Source organism: Miniopterus natalensis, chromosome 12, assembly GCF_054644295.1.
Source record: "Miniopterus natalensis isolate mMinNat1 chromosome 12, mMinNat1.hap1, whole genome shotgun sequence".
Lineage (NCBI taxonomy): Eukaryota > Metazoa > Chordata > Mammalia > Chiroptera > Miniopteridae > Miniopterus > Miniopterus natalensis.
Window position 1 is genome coordinate 48745537 of NC_142092.1, and position 19195 is coordinate 48764731.

The 19195-nt window shown below is 50.5% G+C and overlaps 1 protein-coding gene across 2 annotated transcripts in view; it reads right to left on the reverse strand.

The window, feature by feature from the left end:
- Window positions 1–15161, reverse strand: part of PAX5 (paired box 5) — a 144567-nt gene extending 129406 nt beyond the window's left edge. The window contains exons 1-4 of one of the 2 annotated variants that reach the window (XM_087823209.1): window positions 15061–15161; window positions 14932–15020; window positions 9371–9536; window positions 4051–4248 (exon numbers count right to left, since the gene is read on the reverse strand). In XM_087823209.1, the coding sequence (XP_087679335.1) occupies window positions 4051–4136 (86 nt within the window). In that variant the 5' untranslated portion in view covers window positions 4137–4248; window positions 9371–9536; window positions 14932–15020; window positions 15061–15161. Of the gene's footprint in view, window positions 1–4050; window positions 4249–9370; window positions 9537–14931 lie in introns of both variants that reach the window. The other variant, XM_087823210.1, reaches the window with a different exon arrangement.
- Window positions 15162–19195: the final 4034 nt, after the last annotated feature.

Genomic DNA, 19195 nt, shown 5'->3' on the forward strand with positions numbered 1-19195 from the left:
AGCCAAGCATCGCTGAGCCAAGTTGGGAGAGGGCCCACAAGTGACACCCAGGCCTGTGACTGATGTGGAAGAGAAAGGGGGAGTGGGGAGCCCTGGCCAGGTCGCTCAGTTGGTTGGAGCATCATTGAGTACACTAAAAGGTTGCAGTTTTGATTCCCGGTCAGGGCACATATACCTAGGTCGGGGTGCGTACAGGAGACAACCAATCGATATTTCTCTCTCACATCAATGTTTCTCTCTCTCTTTCCCCCTTCCTCTCTCTCTCCAAAAATCAATAAAAACATATTCTCAGTTGAGGATTTTTAAAAAAGAGGAAGTAGGTAGACAGTCTTACAATGCCTGCTACCCAGGTTAGGGTTAAGAGCAGACTTTACAAACTGTCATCCTCAAGCCACATCCTTCATTGGACAATCTGTGTTTGGCCTGCACAGTATATTTATTTGTATTTGAATTAGTTGCTAATATTTGTAAGTTACCAGCTCTTACTAAATACATGGATTTCTAGCTTCTCTTGAAAAAAACAGAACACCTGGCAAGTCTAGCCCCACATTCTCACAAGGAAACAACCAGTTGTTGCTCACGGAGCTGCCCCTCTAAGCTGGGAATGCCACTCAATGTTCCTCACCACTTGGCCCCTGACTAGAGCCACAGGACAGGAATAAAAGAGGGAAGACTCCATTTCTCCCATTTGGGCCAGCTCTGGGACAGTCACCTCCACCTGACACTCAGGCTGGATTCGAAGACTCCACCGTCATGCATGTGCAGCAGCCCAGCATGTATTCGTCCTGAAGAAGCCACATCAACATGATGGTTTGTGTCCCAGGAAATCTCCCACAAGCCTAGAAGAACTGGTTCAGTGCTATTTAATTCCATGCCACTCATAGTTTCCCAGGCTGGTCGCCCAGAAGACAGAGGGAAAGCAACACTTCTAGGGGTGGACAGTGAAGATGACCCTGTGGCCACCAGATAGCTACCAATCCAGCCACCACTCCCTCCCTAGCTGTTGAAGTATGGGAACAGTGAGAAGTTGCCTCCAAGGGAGGCAGGGGCTGGGAGACGGTGCTGTGGACCCTTTTACACAATGACTTTTGCAAGACAGCTATTTAGAAGCTGCATCCATTTGAATGCAGTGGGAGCTTTGCCTTCATATAGAAAATAAAACTATGCCCGGACGGCTCAGCTTTCTCGGGGGAGGGGAACAGAATGTAGTGACATGAGACTGTCCCACACTTAGTTTGTTTGCATTGCAGGATTGGTTGTTAAAGACACCAAAGAGCTCTCACTGAAGAATGTAGTGGGGAGTCCAAGAGTGCTCCAGGAGAGCAGCTCTCATGGAGGAGCACAGGAGAGGGCCATGGACAGCAGAGGAAGCCTCAGAAAGGCAGAAGGAACGACAGTTTTTCTCCTTTGCCTCTCTTCTCACCAATCCTCAATTCTGTCACTGGCAGAGTCCTATAGGGCAGTGGTGGAAAGAGACCAACCTTCCTCTTACCATCAGAGGACCCAGGCCCTACTCCCTTTTCTATCTCAAAATCATTGTTCCTCTGTACTCCCTATCTGGACCTCTGTTTCTACACTTGTCACAGGATAAAGTTAGGTTTTGAGGGCTATAGGATACTGCAGATGTGAAAGAACCTTAGAGGCACAGCCAGGCGGTTCACTGGTATGGGTTAGGACACCCAGGAGGCCCCTGAGACTAGCCATGGCCCAAGCAACCAGCAGTCAGAGCCTCATCCCCCAACCCTGCAGAGCACAGCTCTAGGCCCAAGCATCAGCTGATCCACAATTCCCCAAGGCACTTATTCAAGTACCCCCTTCGACAGCTTCTGCCACATCTGTAATCACTGTTCTCTATTTTATGTTTCTTTCAAATAACTTACTTTCTTACTTTAATAGGCAATATTCGTTCTTTACTATAAATGGGGCGGGGGGGAGTTCATGAAATTCACACACCCTGGTTTGGTGTGTTAGTTATACATTTCTAAAATACATTCAAACAAATTCATCGCAGAACAGTTTCATCCTTGTGTTCCAGAGGACAGAAGCTAGAGCCCTGCAAATAAGCTATGCTGGTCCTCCAAGGCATTTTTTTAATGGAAATTAGTTGCCACCTTTAAAAATAGAGAGATTGCATATATACAAGCATGCACACATACACGCACACACAAGGCCTAGTTTCCAGCTTCTCTTTAAGAATGCAAAAAGGCTGGCAAACACTGGGCTCATGTTCCTGGCAGCACTCAGCTGCAGCTGACAAGCAACTGCCCCTTCCACAGGGCTTGTCCTGTCTAGTTTGCCGTAGACCCAACCTTTCCCTGTCGTCTATGCCTGCCCTGCTTCACTTGTTACATTATCTGTCCGGCTCACACAGGTGTTAGAGTTTGGGACCCTCACAAGCAACCTAAAGTTATTTTTTGATCCACCATTTCCATGTATACCCTACACTGGAAATCTGTGGGACCCACAGCCTGACCACGGATTTGGCGGAGGTTCCTCTGCAGAGCAGGCTGACCTCTCCTTCATTGCTCTAGGTAGTATGTGCCTCGCTCCATGTTAAGGTTTTTGGAGATCCAGAAAAAAACATCATGTTGCTTGTGTCATGGAAATCCTGCAGCAAGCCAGAAGCAGGGAAATCGCAAAGCACATTGGAGCCCCTCATAATCCAGAAAAGAGCAGGAATTATTCCTCCCGAGCCCATCACAATAACTGTCATTTTTTGCATAATTTGGGCTGTCCAGACTTCTGCATGCCAGAATCCCAGCCTGGACAGGGAGCCCCTCTAGAACAGAGACTAAGAGACTGTGTGCCTGATTCCCTTCTCTCCTCTCAGCACCTTGCATGAGATCAGGGCCAAGGTAAAGGTTTACTGAGAAACAAAAAAACAGGCTAATGGTTTATGAAATAACAAGACTCAAAACGTCAGCCCATATTCACACGGTGATTCTGTGCATTTGAGTCACTGTAGAAGGAATGACTGTCAGGACCAGAGGGAATCTCAGAGACATTCTAGTATGACCACTCCTTCTGGTGGGTGTGATGGGTTCCTTAGCCCAGACAGGCTCTGCACTGACAAGGGTAGAGCATGACTTTGAAGAAATGGGAATTGCTCAAGTTTTCAGCTTGCTGGTTTCTCTTTTCTTTGTGGAGTTTATAGAATAGTCATTTCTGTTCATCTCACAACTTCATCCCTGACTCTGTGGGCTTAAGTGGAGTTAAGACTGCACCATCTACAGTGGAAAACTTTCTTTCAGGAATTTATTTTTAAAGCTCTGAGAGCTCTGTTAGATGTATCCTGGATCAGGCTGGAGAGAAGAAGGAGCCACTGTGGCTCCTAAAAACATCCTGAGCCTGGCACTCATGGTATTTCTCTGGTTCTTTCTGTCCATGGTTAAGATTTGGGGCAGCCAGGGAGAGGGCCACTCCCTAACTCCACAGCATCTTAGCATCCGAACATTACTCTTGGAGATCACAGACCCACATTGGAACCACCAGAGCCCTGGGCTCAGGGAGAGGAAGAGCTCTCTGTCAAAGTCACACTTTGCATTTGTGGCAGACTTGAGACAAGGAACTAAATCTCCCAACCCCAAGGCAGGGCTCTGTTCCCCACTCTCAGTGGCTCAACCTCGGTCTCAACTGGTGACAGGGATTTTCTTCCTGGGAAGTTCTGAAATGGGCCAGTGCTAAGACCTGGAGCGTGGCCTTGCAAGGAAGTGACATTTAAAGGCCTCATCAGGACAATTCACTGTTAAGTGCTCCACACACAGAGAGTGGGATAAAGAGAGTGATGGAAATCACTCTAGACTCAGAAGACTCTCAAGCAGCCAGGGTGTTGGCATGGCCTCTCCCTGGGGCTAGAACTCCTGCCCACTTTGGAGAGAAGAGAAGGGCAATAGAGAGACCCATCTGGCCCCACAGGCATCCCTTCTGTTAGATGGCCCCTAAGGGACCTTGGTGAACGGGGAGACCAGATCTTCAGAAAAGCCACACGCAGGGCCTCCAGGATCCCCCGCCCCGCCCCGATCCCTCGCCCCCACGGCAGCAGCCTCTCACCTGTTGATGGAACTAACGCTGGGCACGGTGTCATTATCACACACTCGTTCTGCCAGCAGCCGGTCCCTGATCTCCCAGGCAAACATGGTGGGATTTTGGCGTTTGTACTCGGCGATTTTTTCCACCACTTTGGGCGTGGCGACCTTTGGTTTGGATCCTCCAATTACCCCAGGCTTGATGCTCCCCGTCTCATAATACCTAGGACCAAGGAGAAAGAAGCTTAGCCATGAGGAACCAGCAAAATGAATTTTGGTAACAAAATAACAGGCTATACTCTGTCCAGGAAATGTCCAGATCTGAGCCACTAGCCATTTCAAATGGCTTCTGAACATTTGAAATGTGGCTCATTGGAACTGGTCCATGTTGTAAGCTGAACACACAGGAGACTTTGAAAATTTAGAACAAAAACAAAATGTAAAATGTCTCATTAATAATTTTTATATTGGTTATATGTTGAAAAGATAGTATTTTTATATATTGGATTAAATAAAATATATAATTAAACTTAATTGTACCTATTTATTTTTCTTTTTTTAAAGTGTTACTAAAAAATTATAAATTTCATATGTGACTCACATTATATTTCTACTGAACAGTGTTGGTCAGTATACTATGCATTCATTTATTCCTTTATATTTATCTACCATTTTACAGCTTAGAATACTTTCAAATCAGTTTTCCCATTTGATCCACACAACAGTTCTAAAGCACATAAATGTTTTGAATGAGTGAATGAATAAATGAATGGGTCCCCATCTACAGGTATAAAACAGAGATCCACAGAGATTAAAAGGTTTGCTTCTGGTCACACAAGACCCACTGGCCAAACCAGAGCTGGGGCCCAGCCTCCTGAGCTACAATTTCCCCAGAAAGTTGGCTTGTACCTTTAATTTGCCGGCTCTCCCATCCCCTCGCACATTCATCTGCCTTCTGTAAAACTGTCCCCTAAAATGCAACTTATTTTTCCATAAGAAAAAAAACAATAATCCTGGTGTAAAATTAAAGGGAATGGAGGATTCCAGCATTAACTGAAAATATAAGTCAAAATCCAAGCAATCAAAAAAACCAGCCAACAGTCACAGCAGCTCTTCCAGGGACCTCCCCTGAAGTAAATCGCTGTTTCTAAGGGCATTTCCATGCTATCAGCTCTTCCTCGTTAACGCAAATAGGATGTCAGGGTTTTACAGTAAAACCGAGACCAGGGAGAAGAGTGCCATGAAAGATCACTTCGGGGGGAAAAAATGACTTGATTCCTTTTCTGAAGCTGAGCCTTCACTGGATGTCTCTCTCAGCATTTACAGAGGAATTCTCAACTTCCCTTTGCAGAGGAGATTACCTTGCAGTTGAAATTCTTGTTAACCAGAAAGACATTTTAGAAATGACTGGTAATTTTCAAACCTAACAAGAGTTTATAACTGGTAAGGGAAAGAGGTGATCCTATCATGGGATGGGTAGGAAAGGTTACCCAGAACAACAACTGGTTACATTTAAAGAGATGTTGAAACTCTCAGCCTGGGTAAGTCTGGTTAGGGCCAGATTAGTGAATATTCTAGAAACAGGTGAGTTAATGTGGGAGCAGTGATGTGGAAGTGGAAATTCTGTTTTTCATTGAGTAGAGTGACTCATATACAAATTTGGACCATAAGGCAAAACTCAACCTATTCTCCCTCTTTCTGTAGTTGCTAAGAAATTGTTATTAGTCACAAACATGTTTTTAGATATATCTAAGAAAATACTTTTTTGCCGGAAATCTAGAAAAGTACCTAAATCACAGCACACAGCCATCTCTGCAGCCTCCAATTATCCTTTTAATTTTACAATAGAAAATCATTTGTTAATATCAACACAACGACTTATTATTTAGGCACAGTGCTCTAAGGTTTGCAGAGCTCTTTCCTGAATTATCTTAAGCCTCACACCAATCCTGAGAGGCCAGCAGAGTTTTATAGAAAAGAAAACCAATGATCAGAAGACTAAGGGACTTGCAAAACTCCCTTCTGGAAGTTAAGGGCAGCCCCAGTTTTCAAACCTGACTCTGAATCCGGAGTTCCCCCCACTAGAGCAAACTGCTGCTTTGGTTGTAAAATTTTAAATAATAATAATAATAATCCCTTGCAATTGTAGAAAGCTTTACTGTTTACCAGGGATTTTAGAGTGCATTTTTTTTCTTTCATTCACTCACTCAATCAGTAGTTCCTGAGTGCCTGTTAGGACAGGCACTATCGTGGGGCAAGGGATACAGGCACACAGACAACCCTATGCTGGGTACTCAACATATGTTAGTTGAATGGAACTAACTCTCAGGCAGCAACTCTGAAAAGGTGGCAGGGTGAAGCTCCCTGCACCCCCAGCACTTGTCCAGCTTGCATGGCTGAGGTGGCAGTGCTCAGTCTCTCCACCCATCCCGCCTGAGCAGTGCCAAACATAGGAGGCTGAGCTGTTGACATGAGAAGTCTCTGTCTTCCTTTTGACTGACACATGGGCCAGGCACTTAGAAGGCAACCCTGACACTCAAGGCATCTCCAACTAGTAACTGTGTCAAGTGAGAATTCAAAAAAAATACCGCCCTTTCATCTCAGCAAAATAATCATGCATCCCTTTGGCTTACACACAACAGGCGAACAGCAACCAACAACACACAGTGCTGTCCAGTGCAAAGAGCGTTAGTTTGGAAGCAAAGGAGTGTAGATGCTAGTCAGTGGCTCTAACACTAACTTGCTGTGTGACCTTGGCCAACTCACTAAGACTCTCTGGGCCTCAGTTATCCCATTTGTATAATAATGGGAGGATGTTTGCCTTGCTGCCTTGCAGGGCTGTTGTGAAGACAGAAATGCAGAACAGTTAAGAAAAAACTTTGCAAAACATAAAGAACACGTGTTGCAGATTAAAATCCTTTGAGTGTTTATTACTATGTAATATACCACCCAATTCCAAATGACCTGAACCTCCTCAGACAGGCTCTAGTGAAAGAAGACAACAGCCAGGCTTTCTGGGTGGATTTAAAAGGGCCTCACATGCCACCAGGCTGTGCCTCTCAAGCCCCTCTGGAGCCCTGAGCTCTGTGGACTGAATGCCCACACTCCTGGCAAACCGCCACCTTCCCGAGATGATGGGGGTCTCTGTAAGCCCCAGGGACTCTGCCTGTCTTGCCATGCAGCCTCTGAAAACCACAGCCACCACATACCACACGCTCTCTACAATCTGTCACCCCGTGTGCGCCCATCAAATTCTTTAGTGACCAAAAAAAAAAAAAAAAAATCAGTGGATGGAACAGCCCCAGTTCAGAAATTCCCAGTCACACTGTTTTAGGGCTGAACTTGTTTCTTAAAAGGCAGTTCTAATTAGAGTGACATTTTGTCCACTGTGGTTCTTAGTTATGAAAATAATGAGCTATGAAATTCCAATTTATTGTTGACAACTTAAACGGCCAGGCACCGGAGCGGCGCGTAACTTCCGAGTGCCACTCTACCTAGTGACAAGTCTATTCTGGGTTGTGAAAAGCTGCCTGTCTGCTGGGCCCGGGAGGGTCCCTGTCCCCTTCAGTCTCCAAGGGAGATCTGGAGAGCTCCTGGGCACCAGAATATGAGGACTTGGCATCTAGATGTCCCTTCGGAGAAGGGCTCAGCATCTTGTCCTGAGATTTCGAACAGCAGGCAAAATGTCGGATCAGCAAAGATGTCTCAGCAAAAACAAAGGAAGGGCCTTCTTTTTTCTGTCTCTCCCCCTCTCCGTACAGTGAAGAGGCTTCCCAAGGAGATAGCTGGGATCCATTCGGCTCTCGGAGCCTGATGCTGAGACAGTCTAAAATATTTCCCGTCTTCCTGTTTTTGCCTTTATTTCTTTCTGTTTCTCTTTTTTAAATCAATGGTTCTTTTCGCTCTTCTCTCTCCTTTCTCTATCTCCTCTCCTCTATTTTTCTACTCTCACTCTTATCCTCCATTCAAGAAAAGCGCAGTCTAACAAGAACACCTCGGTTGACGCCCTGCCTTTCTCCTTGAGCTCTGCCTGGGCCTAGTTGGCTGCTGAGCGCTGAGCTGAGCAGGAGTGAAGCCCGCAGCCTCCGCCTGAGCTCAGGGGGCCAGAGATGCAGGCGAATCGGGGAGGAACACAGGGATCAAGGTGCCAAAAGGGGCCGCCAGACCTCTGGCCCTGAAACTTCTTCCTTGGCCTCCAGCAAGGCCCCCAAGGTTAGAAACTGTCGTTCCCCTCCATCTGAAAGAATTTCTTAAATTCCAGCAGATGGAAGGGAAAGAACAAGCAGAAAGTCACGATGTCACTGACATACTTCAAAATATTTATTTCCTATTCAGGCATCTGTTCTCAAACCATAATGCAAGCTACAGGACAAAGGTTGTTCTCCGACCCCGAGAGAGAAATCCTGAGAGAGCACTGAACGGCTAAAACCTGAGACTGTTCCTGGCTGCCAGGCAAACCTCTAACAATTTCACAGGCCTGGAAACAAACCTGTGGCTTTGGTTTTGGGGTACGGTGAGGTGCGCGTGGTCTGGAATCCTTACACCCTCTCCCCAGTCAGGGCACTGACTGGCTGGCTAGACCTGGGCCGGTCACTTTGCCTCTCTAGGTTTGTTTTTTCATCTCAAAACTGCTTCTCTGGATTGTGCTGAGCCTCACCAGAGAAAATCAACGGGAATGCTAAAGGCTGTACAGTCCCCTGGGAGAATCAGCATTGTTAGTATTTTGCTTGAAGCAAATCGCTGGGTCAAGTGGCAACTTTCAAATGTCAGACATAAGAGTTAGTGTTTGTTTGGGTTTTTCCTCCCTCTAATTTAATATATACTTAGGATGCCTGTCACTACGAAGGAAACAAAACATAGAAGGAAAATACTGCAGCCCCACATGAGGTTAATGATAACCTCAAACTGAAAATGACAGCTGACTTTATAAAATGGAATGTGCTTTCTGAAAACATTAAAATGAAACATTGAACTCTGGTCATTTTGGTGATTTTAACTTGTGGATTTTCCACCCAGCCTTGCTCAGGCTCTGAGCTCACCTAAGATATGCAAGGAAAATTCCCAAGAACCTCTTACTCTTAGACTCTCTGAAATAATTCACCAGGTTTTCAGAAAACATGTCATCTCTCCTGACTGAGTCCCCAATCTACATGTCACTGGGGTTTTCCTTTAAATTACTTTGAATTGAATAGCCTCGAAGGGGCTTTGCAAACTTTAAAGTGCGGTGCATATGGGCGAAGTGCCATGATGATTTTCACTGGGACACTGGCACACTGGACAGTGGCTGGGTCATGTTTTAGGTCGTTATCTGAAAATCAAAGGAAGCCTGGAGCTCCTGCCTTTACCTGCCAAGGATTTTGCTGACACAACCATGGCTGACCCGAAGCTGCCTGGAGATGTCGCAGGGCCTGACACCTTGATGAGCAAGTTCCACTATCCTTTGTCGGACTACATCCGGGAGTGGCCGTCCGTTCACAAAAACCCCCCCGAGCTGATTCACTCCTCCATGTCCTGAAACAGATCAGAAACAGAAAGCAAGGGAAAGGGTGGTTAGAACCAGTCACACAGAAGGCGAAGCGCCGTAGGGACCACCCGAGCCCCTCGGATCAGAAATGGCTGCAGGCTGGTCGTCTTGAGCCTACAGTCTGATTGTGCAGACTACATAACCACCTCAGATGGCTTTGTAAAATCAACCTTAGCCTTTGTCAACCTTCAGCCAGTCAATTGCGCTATTGAGAGCAAGCGTCTCCATATTCTGTCTCCTTTAGATACTAGCATTTTCCTTGCAATTCTTTTTTAACAATGAAATCTGTGAAGACCTCAGTCTATACTAGGGACACAACTTATTACATACACGATGCTGAGGTCTAAGAAAGAGCCTCGGGAGAAAATACATTTTAAAATACATCAAATTTTAAAAGATTTAAAAAATAAAACTCTTCCTTTTAACAAATATCTTCAAAAGTGACAAAGCCTACCCCAATAAACCTAGATCTCAGGGGGGAAAAATGTGTTGTTGTTTTTTTAAATCAGCAATCTGATTAAGGGCTACATACTTTTTAAAATTTTTTAATAGTATCTGCATGGTACCCAACCACTGCCTTGATAAAAACACTTTCTTTAAGAAGGCACGTCCCATACCCAATAAAGTGGGGAGGGAGGGATAAACAAACCAAAAAAGTGAGGCTCATGTACAGATTTGACCACTGTCTCCTCTCAGAGCACACAAAAGAAATGGATGGGTAGATCACATTTCACTCTATTGCACTAAGATTTGCTATAAAGGAGTTTCCGTAAAATTTTTCGAGTGTTTTGCAATTGACAAGCAGCTATAAGTTGGTTCAGGGGAAATAAAGAAGCCAAAGAAGGCTTCAGAGTCCCAGGTTTTACAAAGGCTCTGGGACAAATTTTAAGTAAAAAGCGTCTGGGAAAGAATCTCTTCCACCCAATAAGCTTCCTTCTTTTACATCCAGGTCCATCTGGGGATACAAGTAACTGAAGAGCCAATCCGGTAAACACAGGGAGTAGCAACATTATTGACCTTGTAGCTATTCATCAGCCACTGACATTGCTGAAGACTGTCAAAAGCCAAAAGCCAAGTTCATGGATTTACCAATGCTGCTGGCAGCTCAGAGGCCAGGAGGGAGAATAATTTAAACTGAGACTTGCCTGGGATTGGGCTGTACCAGGGAAGCCAGGACATCTCAGAGGTCACACACACACACACACACACACACACACACACACACACACACAACAACAACAACAACTCTAAAGCATAAAACAGCCACCCTCAGTTCTCCCTCCTCTCCCCAGCATTCAACTACTATTCAAATTCATGAACATCTGAAATGGGGGGGCACCCATACCATAACCTATTTCCTAAAAACTGCCAAACCAGTTCACTGAAGTTTCCCGGGAGAGTCCAAAGTGAATATTTCCCCACATTTCCAACTTCAGGCTCACTTCAAGAAAAAACACAATTTTATAGTTAATGACAGTACTTAATTCTAGTTCTAAGCTGAATTTCTCTCTGATTTTCAAAATGAGTTTTAATTGGTTTTGATTGTTCTAAAACACTCCAGACACAAGAAAAAAAACCCATCCTGAACAGGATTTTACAGTCAAGAACATGACTGCTTAGTTCACCTAAAACCGAAAGATTGCAGCCACCCCTGGTCAAGAGCCTTAAGAAAGCTTCATTCTAGGGTTGGGAGCACCTAATAAAAAGAGGTTGTATGGCTCTTTCAAGAACAGGCTGGATTTAAGAAGCAAGTAAATTCAAAATCGGTACAAGCTCATCTGTAACGACAATAAAAGAAGCTAAAAGCACGCAGCACACTTTTGAGATAACCTATTAGTCCAGGCATTGTAGCCCATCTGCAATAGCCTGCTCCCTATAACACTGGCAATTTAAACTTTCTGCCCAAAACAGGGTGCCAACCTTCAGAGGACTCAAATTTCAAGAGCAGTCCAGTAGGACATTTGTGAGCTTTTGGGACCATTTATATCATGGACACTCTAGGTGACAGCAAGCCCCTAAACCTTATACTCCTGGCCACAAAGACTAGGCTACCAATACTTTTCCAGAGTCTGATCCACATGTCCACAGTTGACACCAGACCCAGGGGGACCTGGGAGCCCCCTGGAAAAGCCCCCAACCACACTTGGCTCTCTCTGCCTCTGGCAGAGTCCTATCCAACAAAGCATTTCACGGTGGTAGGGAGGTGATTTACAACTGTGACCTGAGAAGGCAATGTCTCCCACTTACCCTGAGATTAGAAAGAAGTAAAACTAGATGCCTGAGAGAGGGGAGGCAGGACGGGGAAGAAAACAGGAACAGTGACGTGTAAAGGGAGGGGTACAAAGAGCGGGAACTAATTGAGACAGGCAGCAAGAAAAGAGAGACTGGAAAGGAAGTCTCAAGTTAGGAAGGCAGAGGAGAGAAAAAGGAATGGATTAGTCAGAACAGGTGAAGAAAAGAAAGGTGAGTATGGTACACAGAGGGAGGCAAGGAGACCAGAAGAGAAAATGGAGGAAGCCCCGTAAGGGGGAATCTGGAAGACAGGGGGCCTTTGTTTTCTGGAATCCCAGTTCCAGCCCTGCTTCTCTCAGACAACAAGTCCAGCCTCTACTTCCTGAGGACTCCAGCTGGGTAAGGGTTCGTCCTGTAGGGAGTGCTGGGAGCAGACACAGACACAGCCACACTTTTCAGGGCCAAGTAGAATTTACAGAGAGACTGACACAAGGATAGATGGAAACAAATCAAGGCAAAGACCAAGAAACACACACACAAATGCAAGGGAAACAGCCCTGCCCCCACAGGACTGACAGAAAAGGGTTAGAAAGGGGGGTGGAGAGAAGAAGAGTTGAATTGCAGATGCCCCTTGTGGCTCTGGTCTGGAAGGGCCAGCCTCCACAGATGCTTTTCAGGCCATGATAAGAACATGCTGCCCACCTGGGGCCCTGTCCACACCCATGGCTGGGCATAGGGTCTTAGAGTCTCCGCTGACTCAGTCACAGATTGAACTCCAGGACTTACAGGGTCATTGAAATTTCTCTTAGTGGCACCGGAGAAGATGAATGAAGGGACACAGAAACATGCCAATAGGAGCACAGGGAAGAGCAGCGATGAAATTTCATTAGTGGACTCTCTAAATGACAGACAGGTGCTGACACACATCCACAGTCGGGCCATAGATAAAATATAGTTAAACCAGACACCACCCCTTGCACATGTGTGTACCCACCCAGGCAGTCCACTCTCCTCTTTCTGGAACCTAAGCCCCTCAACCTCCTCTTTTGTGAATCCTTGAAGACCCAAGAACCAGCCCCAGGTTTGCCCATGTGAACTTCCTATCAGTCCTTTTGTCTCTCTAGCCTCAATATCATACTCCATAAAATGGGTGTACTAAATGTTTAGACAAATCTCAGGGAGGAGACCGATTATAAAAGAGCTTTATAACTGGTAACCATAGGTAACCATACCTGAGGGAGGGAAACATCTGGGGAGGGTTGTAGGAGACATTGTGCTGATGAAAGTGATGAATCTGGAATAGGGGGTGGGGCAGGGGAACTCAGAAGCCCATTTCCAAGCAGCGCCTGCCTGGGGCCCCCACACCACCTCCCCACAGAAGGCTGTCCTGTTCCAATGGGAGGGGGAAGTAGGGTCGTGAAACTGATCAGGGCCAAGGAAGGGAGATGAGGTGAGAGTTGGTCTGAACCCCTACTAACCCAGCGACTTCTAAGGATCTAATGCGTACCCCACTCCCCGCCTCCAATCACCAACAAATTGAGGCCCCAGAGTGGGCCTTCAGTGTGCAAGCAAGTAGCTTTGGACATCAGAGCCAAGGGCACTTCCAGGGAAGCCAGCTCTGGAAGCTAGGCTGGCTGGGGCCCAGCCCCCACCGTGCTGCGGCAGAGTTGAAACCGGGAGGAGGCGGCCGGCAGGTGAAGGCAGAGGCGAGGAGGGACGGAGGGACAGAGACACAGGCATTAGGTGTTGGCTAACAGCACCGGAAAGTAGCTGCCTTCTCCCCCTTCGAGCACAGCTGGGATACCGCTGGGTCTGACGCTATCTACTCAAAGGCTTGTGCAAGATCTCTGGGGCACTGCTCCGCGCAGGAGGCGGTGAGGGTCGGTTGATTTCCCCCAGCAAGGAAAGAAGTGCAGGGGCCAGCCCTCCCCGTTTTGTCCCCCAGCCGCTTTTTGGACAAGAGCTTGACCCCAACTCGTTTGTTTTCTGGCTCACTCGGTGAGATCAGAGCCTCTCCCGAGCCCAGCTCAAGTGTGCGCAGGAGACGGCTGCAGGGGGGTTGCTGGGGTCACCACCGACTGGAAACTGTTTTGGCACAGGCCCCAAACGGTGAAGAATCGTTTGGGCTGGGACCGGAGCAAGCGGCTTCTCTGCGCAAACGTCCGCAGGGCTTTGGTGGATTACCTCGGATTCGGGAAATTGACACAAAGAGAAACTGACCTGCCGGCAGTCAGCCCCGGCCTCCTAGATCAGCATTTCTCTGCCTGCCAGGCCACTCGGCCCTCCGGGTAAAAAGGGACAAATTCGCCCGGGGAAGCTCGCCTTCTCTCCAGCCGGGTCTCTGCTGCCTTTGTTAAATAGGGGACCCACGGCTGGTAAGCAGGATTTGGGGCTATCTAAACAGAAGCTGGCTTAGGGAGGGCTTCCAGCCAGGGAGCAACCCTACGACCTGCGGTCCATTGGGACCCAAGCTGGGTACCCGGCTGGATGCGGCCAAAGCCTGGCGCCTTGCTCGGGGCCAGCTCTGCAGCGCGCAGAAGGTAAACGCGATTCGTTCCACTTAGTATTTCCTTGAAATCTCCGAATCTAATCCGGCGCTAACTCACCGTGAGAGGAGCGCTCATCTCACAGGAGGCTGTGCTATCGGGTGAACTGGAAGATCCGAGTGGGTCAGGCAACCGGCCACCGGCCTCGCCGGCTCCCAAAATGCCTCTTCCCGTCTCCTACACACACGGCGTCTTTCAGAAAGCTGGGGCGCCTGTATGGTGATTAATTGGCTGCTGCTTCTTGATTTTGATTTTTTTTTTTGAAGGGGGTGGGAGTCCTCATAAGGCAAGAGTCTTGCAGAAAAGGACTTGATGGTGTCTTTAAGGGTCTGTGTATGAACTGGAAGCTTCTATGCAGAAGCTCAGTTCAGGGACCCCTATTGGATTGATTTTCCAAGTCCCACTCCTCAACTCCAGAACGCCTTTGAACCTCTGGACCTGGTGTCCTCGCTTCTCTCTCAGCCTCTTCCTTCACACACAGAAGCCCGCAGGCACTGGCTGGGGCCCCACTTTCCCTCCAAGCCCTTGTCTGCATCAGCCCCACCGTTGAAAAAGGCGCTAATCAGGGTCTGGGTGTGGGGCGCTGTCGGAGACTCAGACTGACATTTCGCTACAACTTCGTGCCGTCCAACCAGTGCAGCCGGAGCCCTCTCCAGGTCCCAGCCAGGATTCCCCCAGCACTCTGAGAAGCCGCTGCCGGAGCCCCCACTCCCACCCCACCCCCAAAGGCTGCAGGAAAGGCTGCAGCTCGCTGCCTACCTTACATGTTGGTGGAGGCGGGATTCCCGGTGCCAGGTGCTCCGGGCCCAGGCGACCAGGCACTCTGTTCCTCATCCCCTGCCTGGAAGCCCTGCACTTTGCAAACTTGACTGCGCGGCTACTGAAGTCCTGGGTCCTACCGGCCTTAGTACCTGCCCCGTAGTCCGGCACCCCCAACCCCGTCCCGGCCGGAGAGTGAGAGAAGCGAGCTCGCCGCCTACTTACTATGCATGGATGCAAACGGGTCGTGCTTACAGTGTATTTCCATCGGGGCGCTCCAGGCTGCAGGCCGGCCCACGCCGCCGCCTCCCGGCGCCAAGGGGCTGCCCAGAGCGGCTAAGGAGCCGCGCCGCCAGGCCAGGCACTGTACGAGAGGGGCTCGGAAAACACTGCTGGAGCCTCGGGGCCTCTCTCAGGGCCGCCCTGCCGGGGATCGCCCAGGGCTGCGCCTCGAGGAGGGACGCCGAGCTAGCGCAGTCCGGCTGGAAGTGGGGCGCGCAACTCCTGCTGGCTTCCTTCCTGGGCTCGCTCAGGCAGCGGCTCCGGGCTCTGCTCGGGCTAGCTGCTGCCAAGGCGCCCGCAGCCTCGGGGGCATAGCGTAGGGGGCCCGCCTCCGGGACGGCTAGGCGCCCCCGGCCTCGGGTAGGAGCGGCTTTGTGGAGGCCTGCGGGGCGCACGGCCCTCGGTTTTACTCGGGGGGCGGCGAGGCCCGCGGGCTGCCAGGCTGGTTCCGCGGCCTCGCTGCTCTGGAGTCTCTGCCCGACCCCTCGGTCTTCACCGGGTCCTTTATCTCTTCTCTCAGTCTCTGGGACTCGTCCTCGCCGCCCCAGCCTCTGCCTACCCGGCTCTCCGACGTCTCTGACGAAGTTGCGAAGAACTTCCTCTCTGGCGGTGCTGGGACCCAGTCGGGTTTGCAGACGCTTCCGCCGCTGACGTTGGGGCCGAGACTCCGGAGTCCCCGAGAGCTTGCAGCCCTGATGCCCTGGGACCCGCTGCCTTCAAAGTTCCCGCGGCCCCCGCCTTTTCCTCATCTCTGGGACCAGGAAAGGGGACAACAGCGACAGTCTCCTCCACGCCCGAGTGTCTGCCTCACGCCCACCAACTCTTCGAGCCCCGCCGCCCTCTCTCGGAGGTCCGGTTCTACAGTCTTTCAGTTGCCTCTTCCGGGACGGCCGCCGCTCCTGCCTCAGGCGTTGGAGAGAAGGACGGAGGAGAGAGCGGAAGGTCCCCTCCACCCAGGCCGCCCGGACTACTGGTGCTGAGATGGAGCCGCTGACGGGTTTGCCCGCGCTGCCGCCGCCGCCGCCGCCGCCGGCGCTAGCCCTCCGCCTGCTCGGCGCGCACAGTGCGCCACCGCGCCGCCCCGAAGCCGCTTTCAGGACCCGCTGCGTGTGGACAGCGCCGCCCGGGGCTCAGCCTCCCTCCGGGAGGGGCGGGGGAGGGGGCGGGGGCGGGGCGGGCACCAACATGCCAATCACGCTTCATCAAGCCAATCAGAGCGATGGCAGCCGGCCCTGGCCCAAGACAGCGCTCCATTGGTTGAGCAACCGGCGGGCTCCGCCTAATTAGCGGATACCTGGGCAATGGGAGAGAATGGGAGGCGGGGCCCAGGAGCCGGCGCCACGTTCATTGACAAACGCGCGGCGCGAAGGCCTGGTGGAGCGCGGAGGGAAGGAGGGAGGGGGGAGGGGATCCACCCAGTGCCTGGAGAGTCCCGCGGCACATCCGCGGGAAGCCGGGCCTCCACGCTGCGGCTTTGCGGCCCTGAGATGCCCTGAAGAATTGGGAGCAGCCAAGGCGTAGGTGGGGAGTGAAGGTGGGGGAATAGTCTCCAGAAAACACACACGCGCGCGCGCACAACGGATGTTTGGAGAAAGACAAGGAGGGCAGTAGAGAAGAGGCTTTCAATCTAAGCACCATCAGACTCGCGACGGACTCGTAGTGTGCACACATCTGCCCCGTTCTCAGTTTCTTCATCTGTAAAATGGGCAGAGTTGGCTTACTTAGTCCTTAATGAAGGCTCCTCCCAGTGGAAACATTTCCTAATTGTATCAAGTGCCTACTAAGCCGCTGCCTCCTCGTCCACTCCGCTCCCTCATTTTTACCCCGAGGACCCCAATTCTGAGATAACCGAAAGGCAGGGACATTGAAGTGAAAGAAATCTCGCATTCCTTTAAAGTTGGTAACCAGGGTGCTCCTGGAGGAAGAGGCTCTCTGAGGCTTTGGATCGGATTGCCCAAGCCCTGAGCCCTGAGCACCTCTTTCCAGCTTCAGGCCAGCAGCTGCCAGACGCTTTGGGACTAGTGATTCGCGCAGCTGGAGCCTTCTGTCCACCGGGGCAATTCTGCATCCGGCGCAAGGCCTCCTGGGAACTGGATGAATCCAGAAGCTGACAGTGCTAATGAGGGTCCCTAACGCCGGCGGTTGGGAGGGCGCATCCTATCTGCAAGGGCCGTGCCAGGCGTGCTACCATGCTGCAGCTTTCAGCTGCTGAAAAAAACTGACCTTCCCTCTCCCGGGGAAGTTCTTTTAAGACAAAAAGGGTGGAATTAATAACAAAATCCTCCTGGTCCAAAAGAGTAGGGTCTTTGACCAAGGAGTCTCGGTTTCTCCAGGGGGTGTGAGAACCTGGGACCACAATCAAAGGAACTGGTCTTGAAAAGAAAGCATGTGACGCCTGTCTATACCCAGGAGGCAATAGTTCTGTGAGTGCTTAAGTCTGCCACAGTCCTGGCAGAGACACTGAAGACTCTCCTGTCCCAGCAGCTCATGGGAGTGGTCCCAAGTCTCACTATTTCGAATTCATAAGCAATGATCCTCTAATATTAAACATAAACCCACCAAAACAAGGGCTCTGGGATGCCCGCTCCAGACCCGGACTTGTAAGGAAGGCAGAGCACATGTTGATCCTGAGAAGATTCCCAGGTCATTCAGTCTCCCCTCTCTCTACCTCTGCCCCACATCTCACACCCCTACACTGGATCGGTCCTCCAGCCCACCTTCTGTTCCTCTCCCAGACCCAGCTGCCCCTGAACGGTAGTTAAGTTTCCGGAGCTGACCCGTCCCCACCCCCTCCAGGGCACAGCTGCAGGAAACGGCCTCTAGCGAGCCTCTGGGGGCTCGGGAGACTTCAGTGCACTGAGGTGTTATCCCCTCTTTGTCTGGAACCCTGCCTGTCTTGACCTTCACCCTCCCACCTTGGAGCAGGACGATCCCGACAGCGAAGAGAGACCAGGATGAGTTAGGGATCCAGCTTGCGCTCCACCGCGGTCGCGCGGTGGATCGAAAGTGACTAGATTCCAACCGGGCAGCTCCGCGTTCTCACAACAGAGAAGGGGGGGGGAGGGGAGGGGAGAGGAGTGGGATGGGATGGGATGGGATGGGATGGGATGGGATGGGATGGGATGGGATGGGATGGGATGGGATGGGATGGGATGGGATGGGATGGCATGCCTCGAGGGCTGCAGCAAGGACATCTCCACGCCAGCCCCGCTCATTGAGTTCAAGCCTGGAAACTCAGATTTTAACCTCGTTGAGCTAATGGGACCCTGAAGCTAAACTTCCCCCATTTTACAGATGCGGAACCTGAGGCTGAGGCGGCATGCGACTTGTCCAAGGTCACATAGCAAGTCCGGGCTAGAGGAAAGGCTGTGGACCTGTAACATCTCTCAGAAGGGTCACTCCAGAGCCACTCTCGGGATGGCGGGGCTTTTGGGAGTGGCGTTGGGGAGACGGTACGAAATCAAGGAACCCAGCAGGGACAGGCCCGCGCAAACAGGTTTCCTTCCCAGACCTGGGAGGCTTGGGAAGAGTCCCTGGAGCGCTGCTCGGGTGGGATGGAACGGCAGGTGTTACCCAGAACGGAGATAGCTCAGATTCCTATTTCACACAGAAAAAAGGTGTCCCGCTTCCCGACGGTGTCGGGCTGCCCAACCTCTCCGGCGAGGGCAGCGCCCTGCCGCGCTGCGCGCTGCGCGGTCAGAGGAGCCTCCGGGCCCGGGGTAATTCACCGCCTCCGGGAACCTCTAACGCCGAGGCGCCGCCAGACCTGATATCCTGGCCACCTTGCCAGCCTTACAGCTACCGAACCGCGAGGCTTCCGCGCCTCA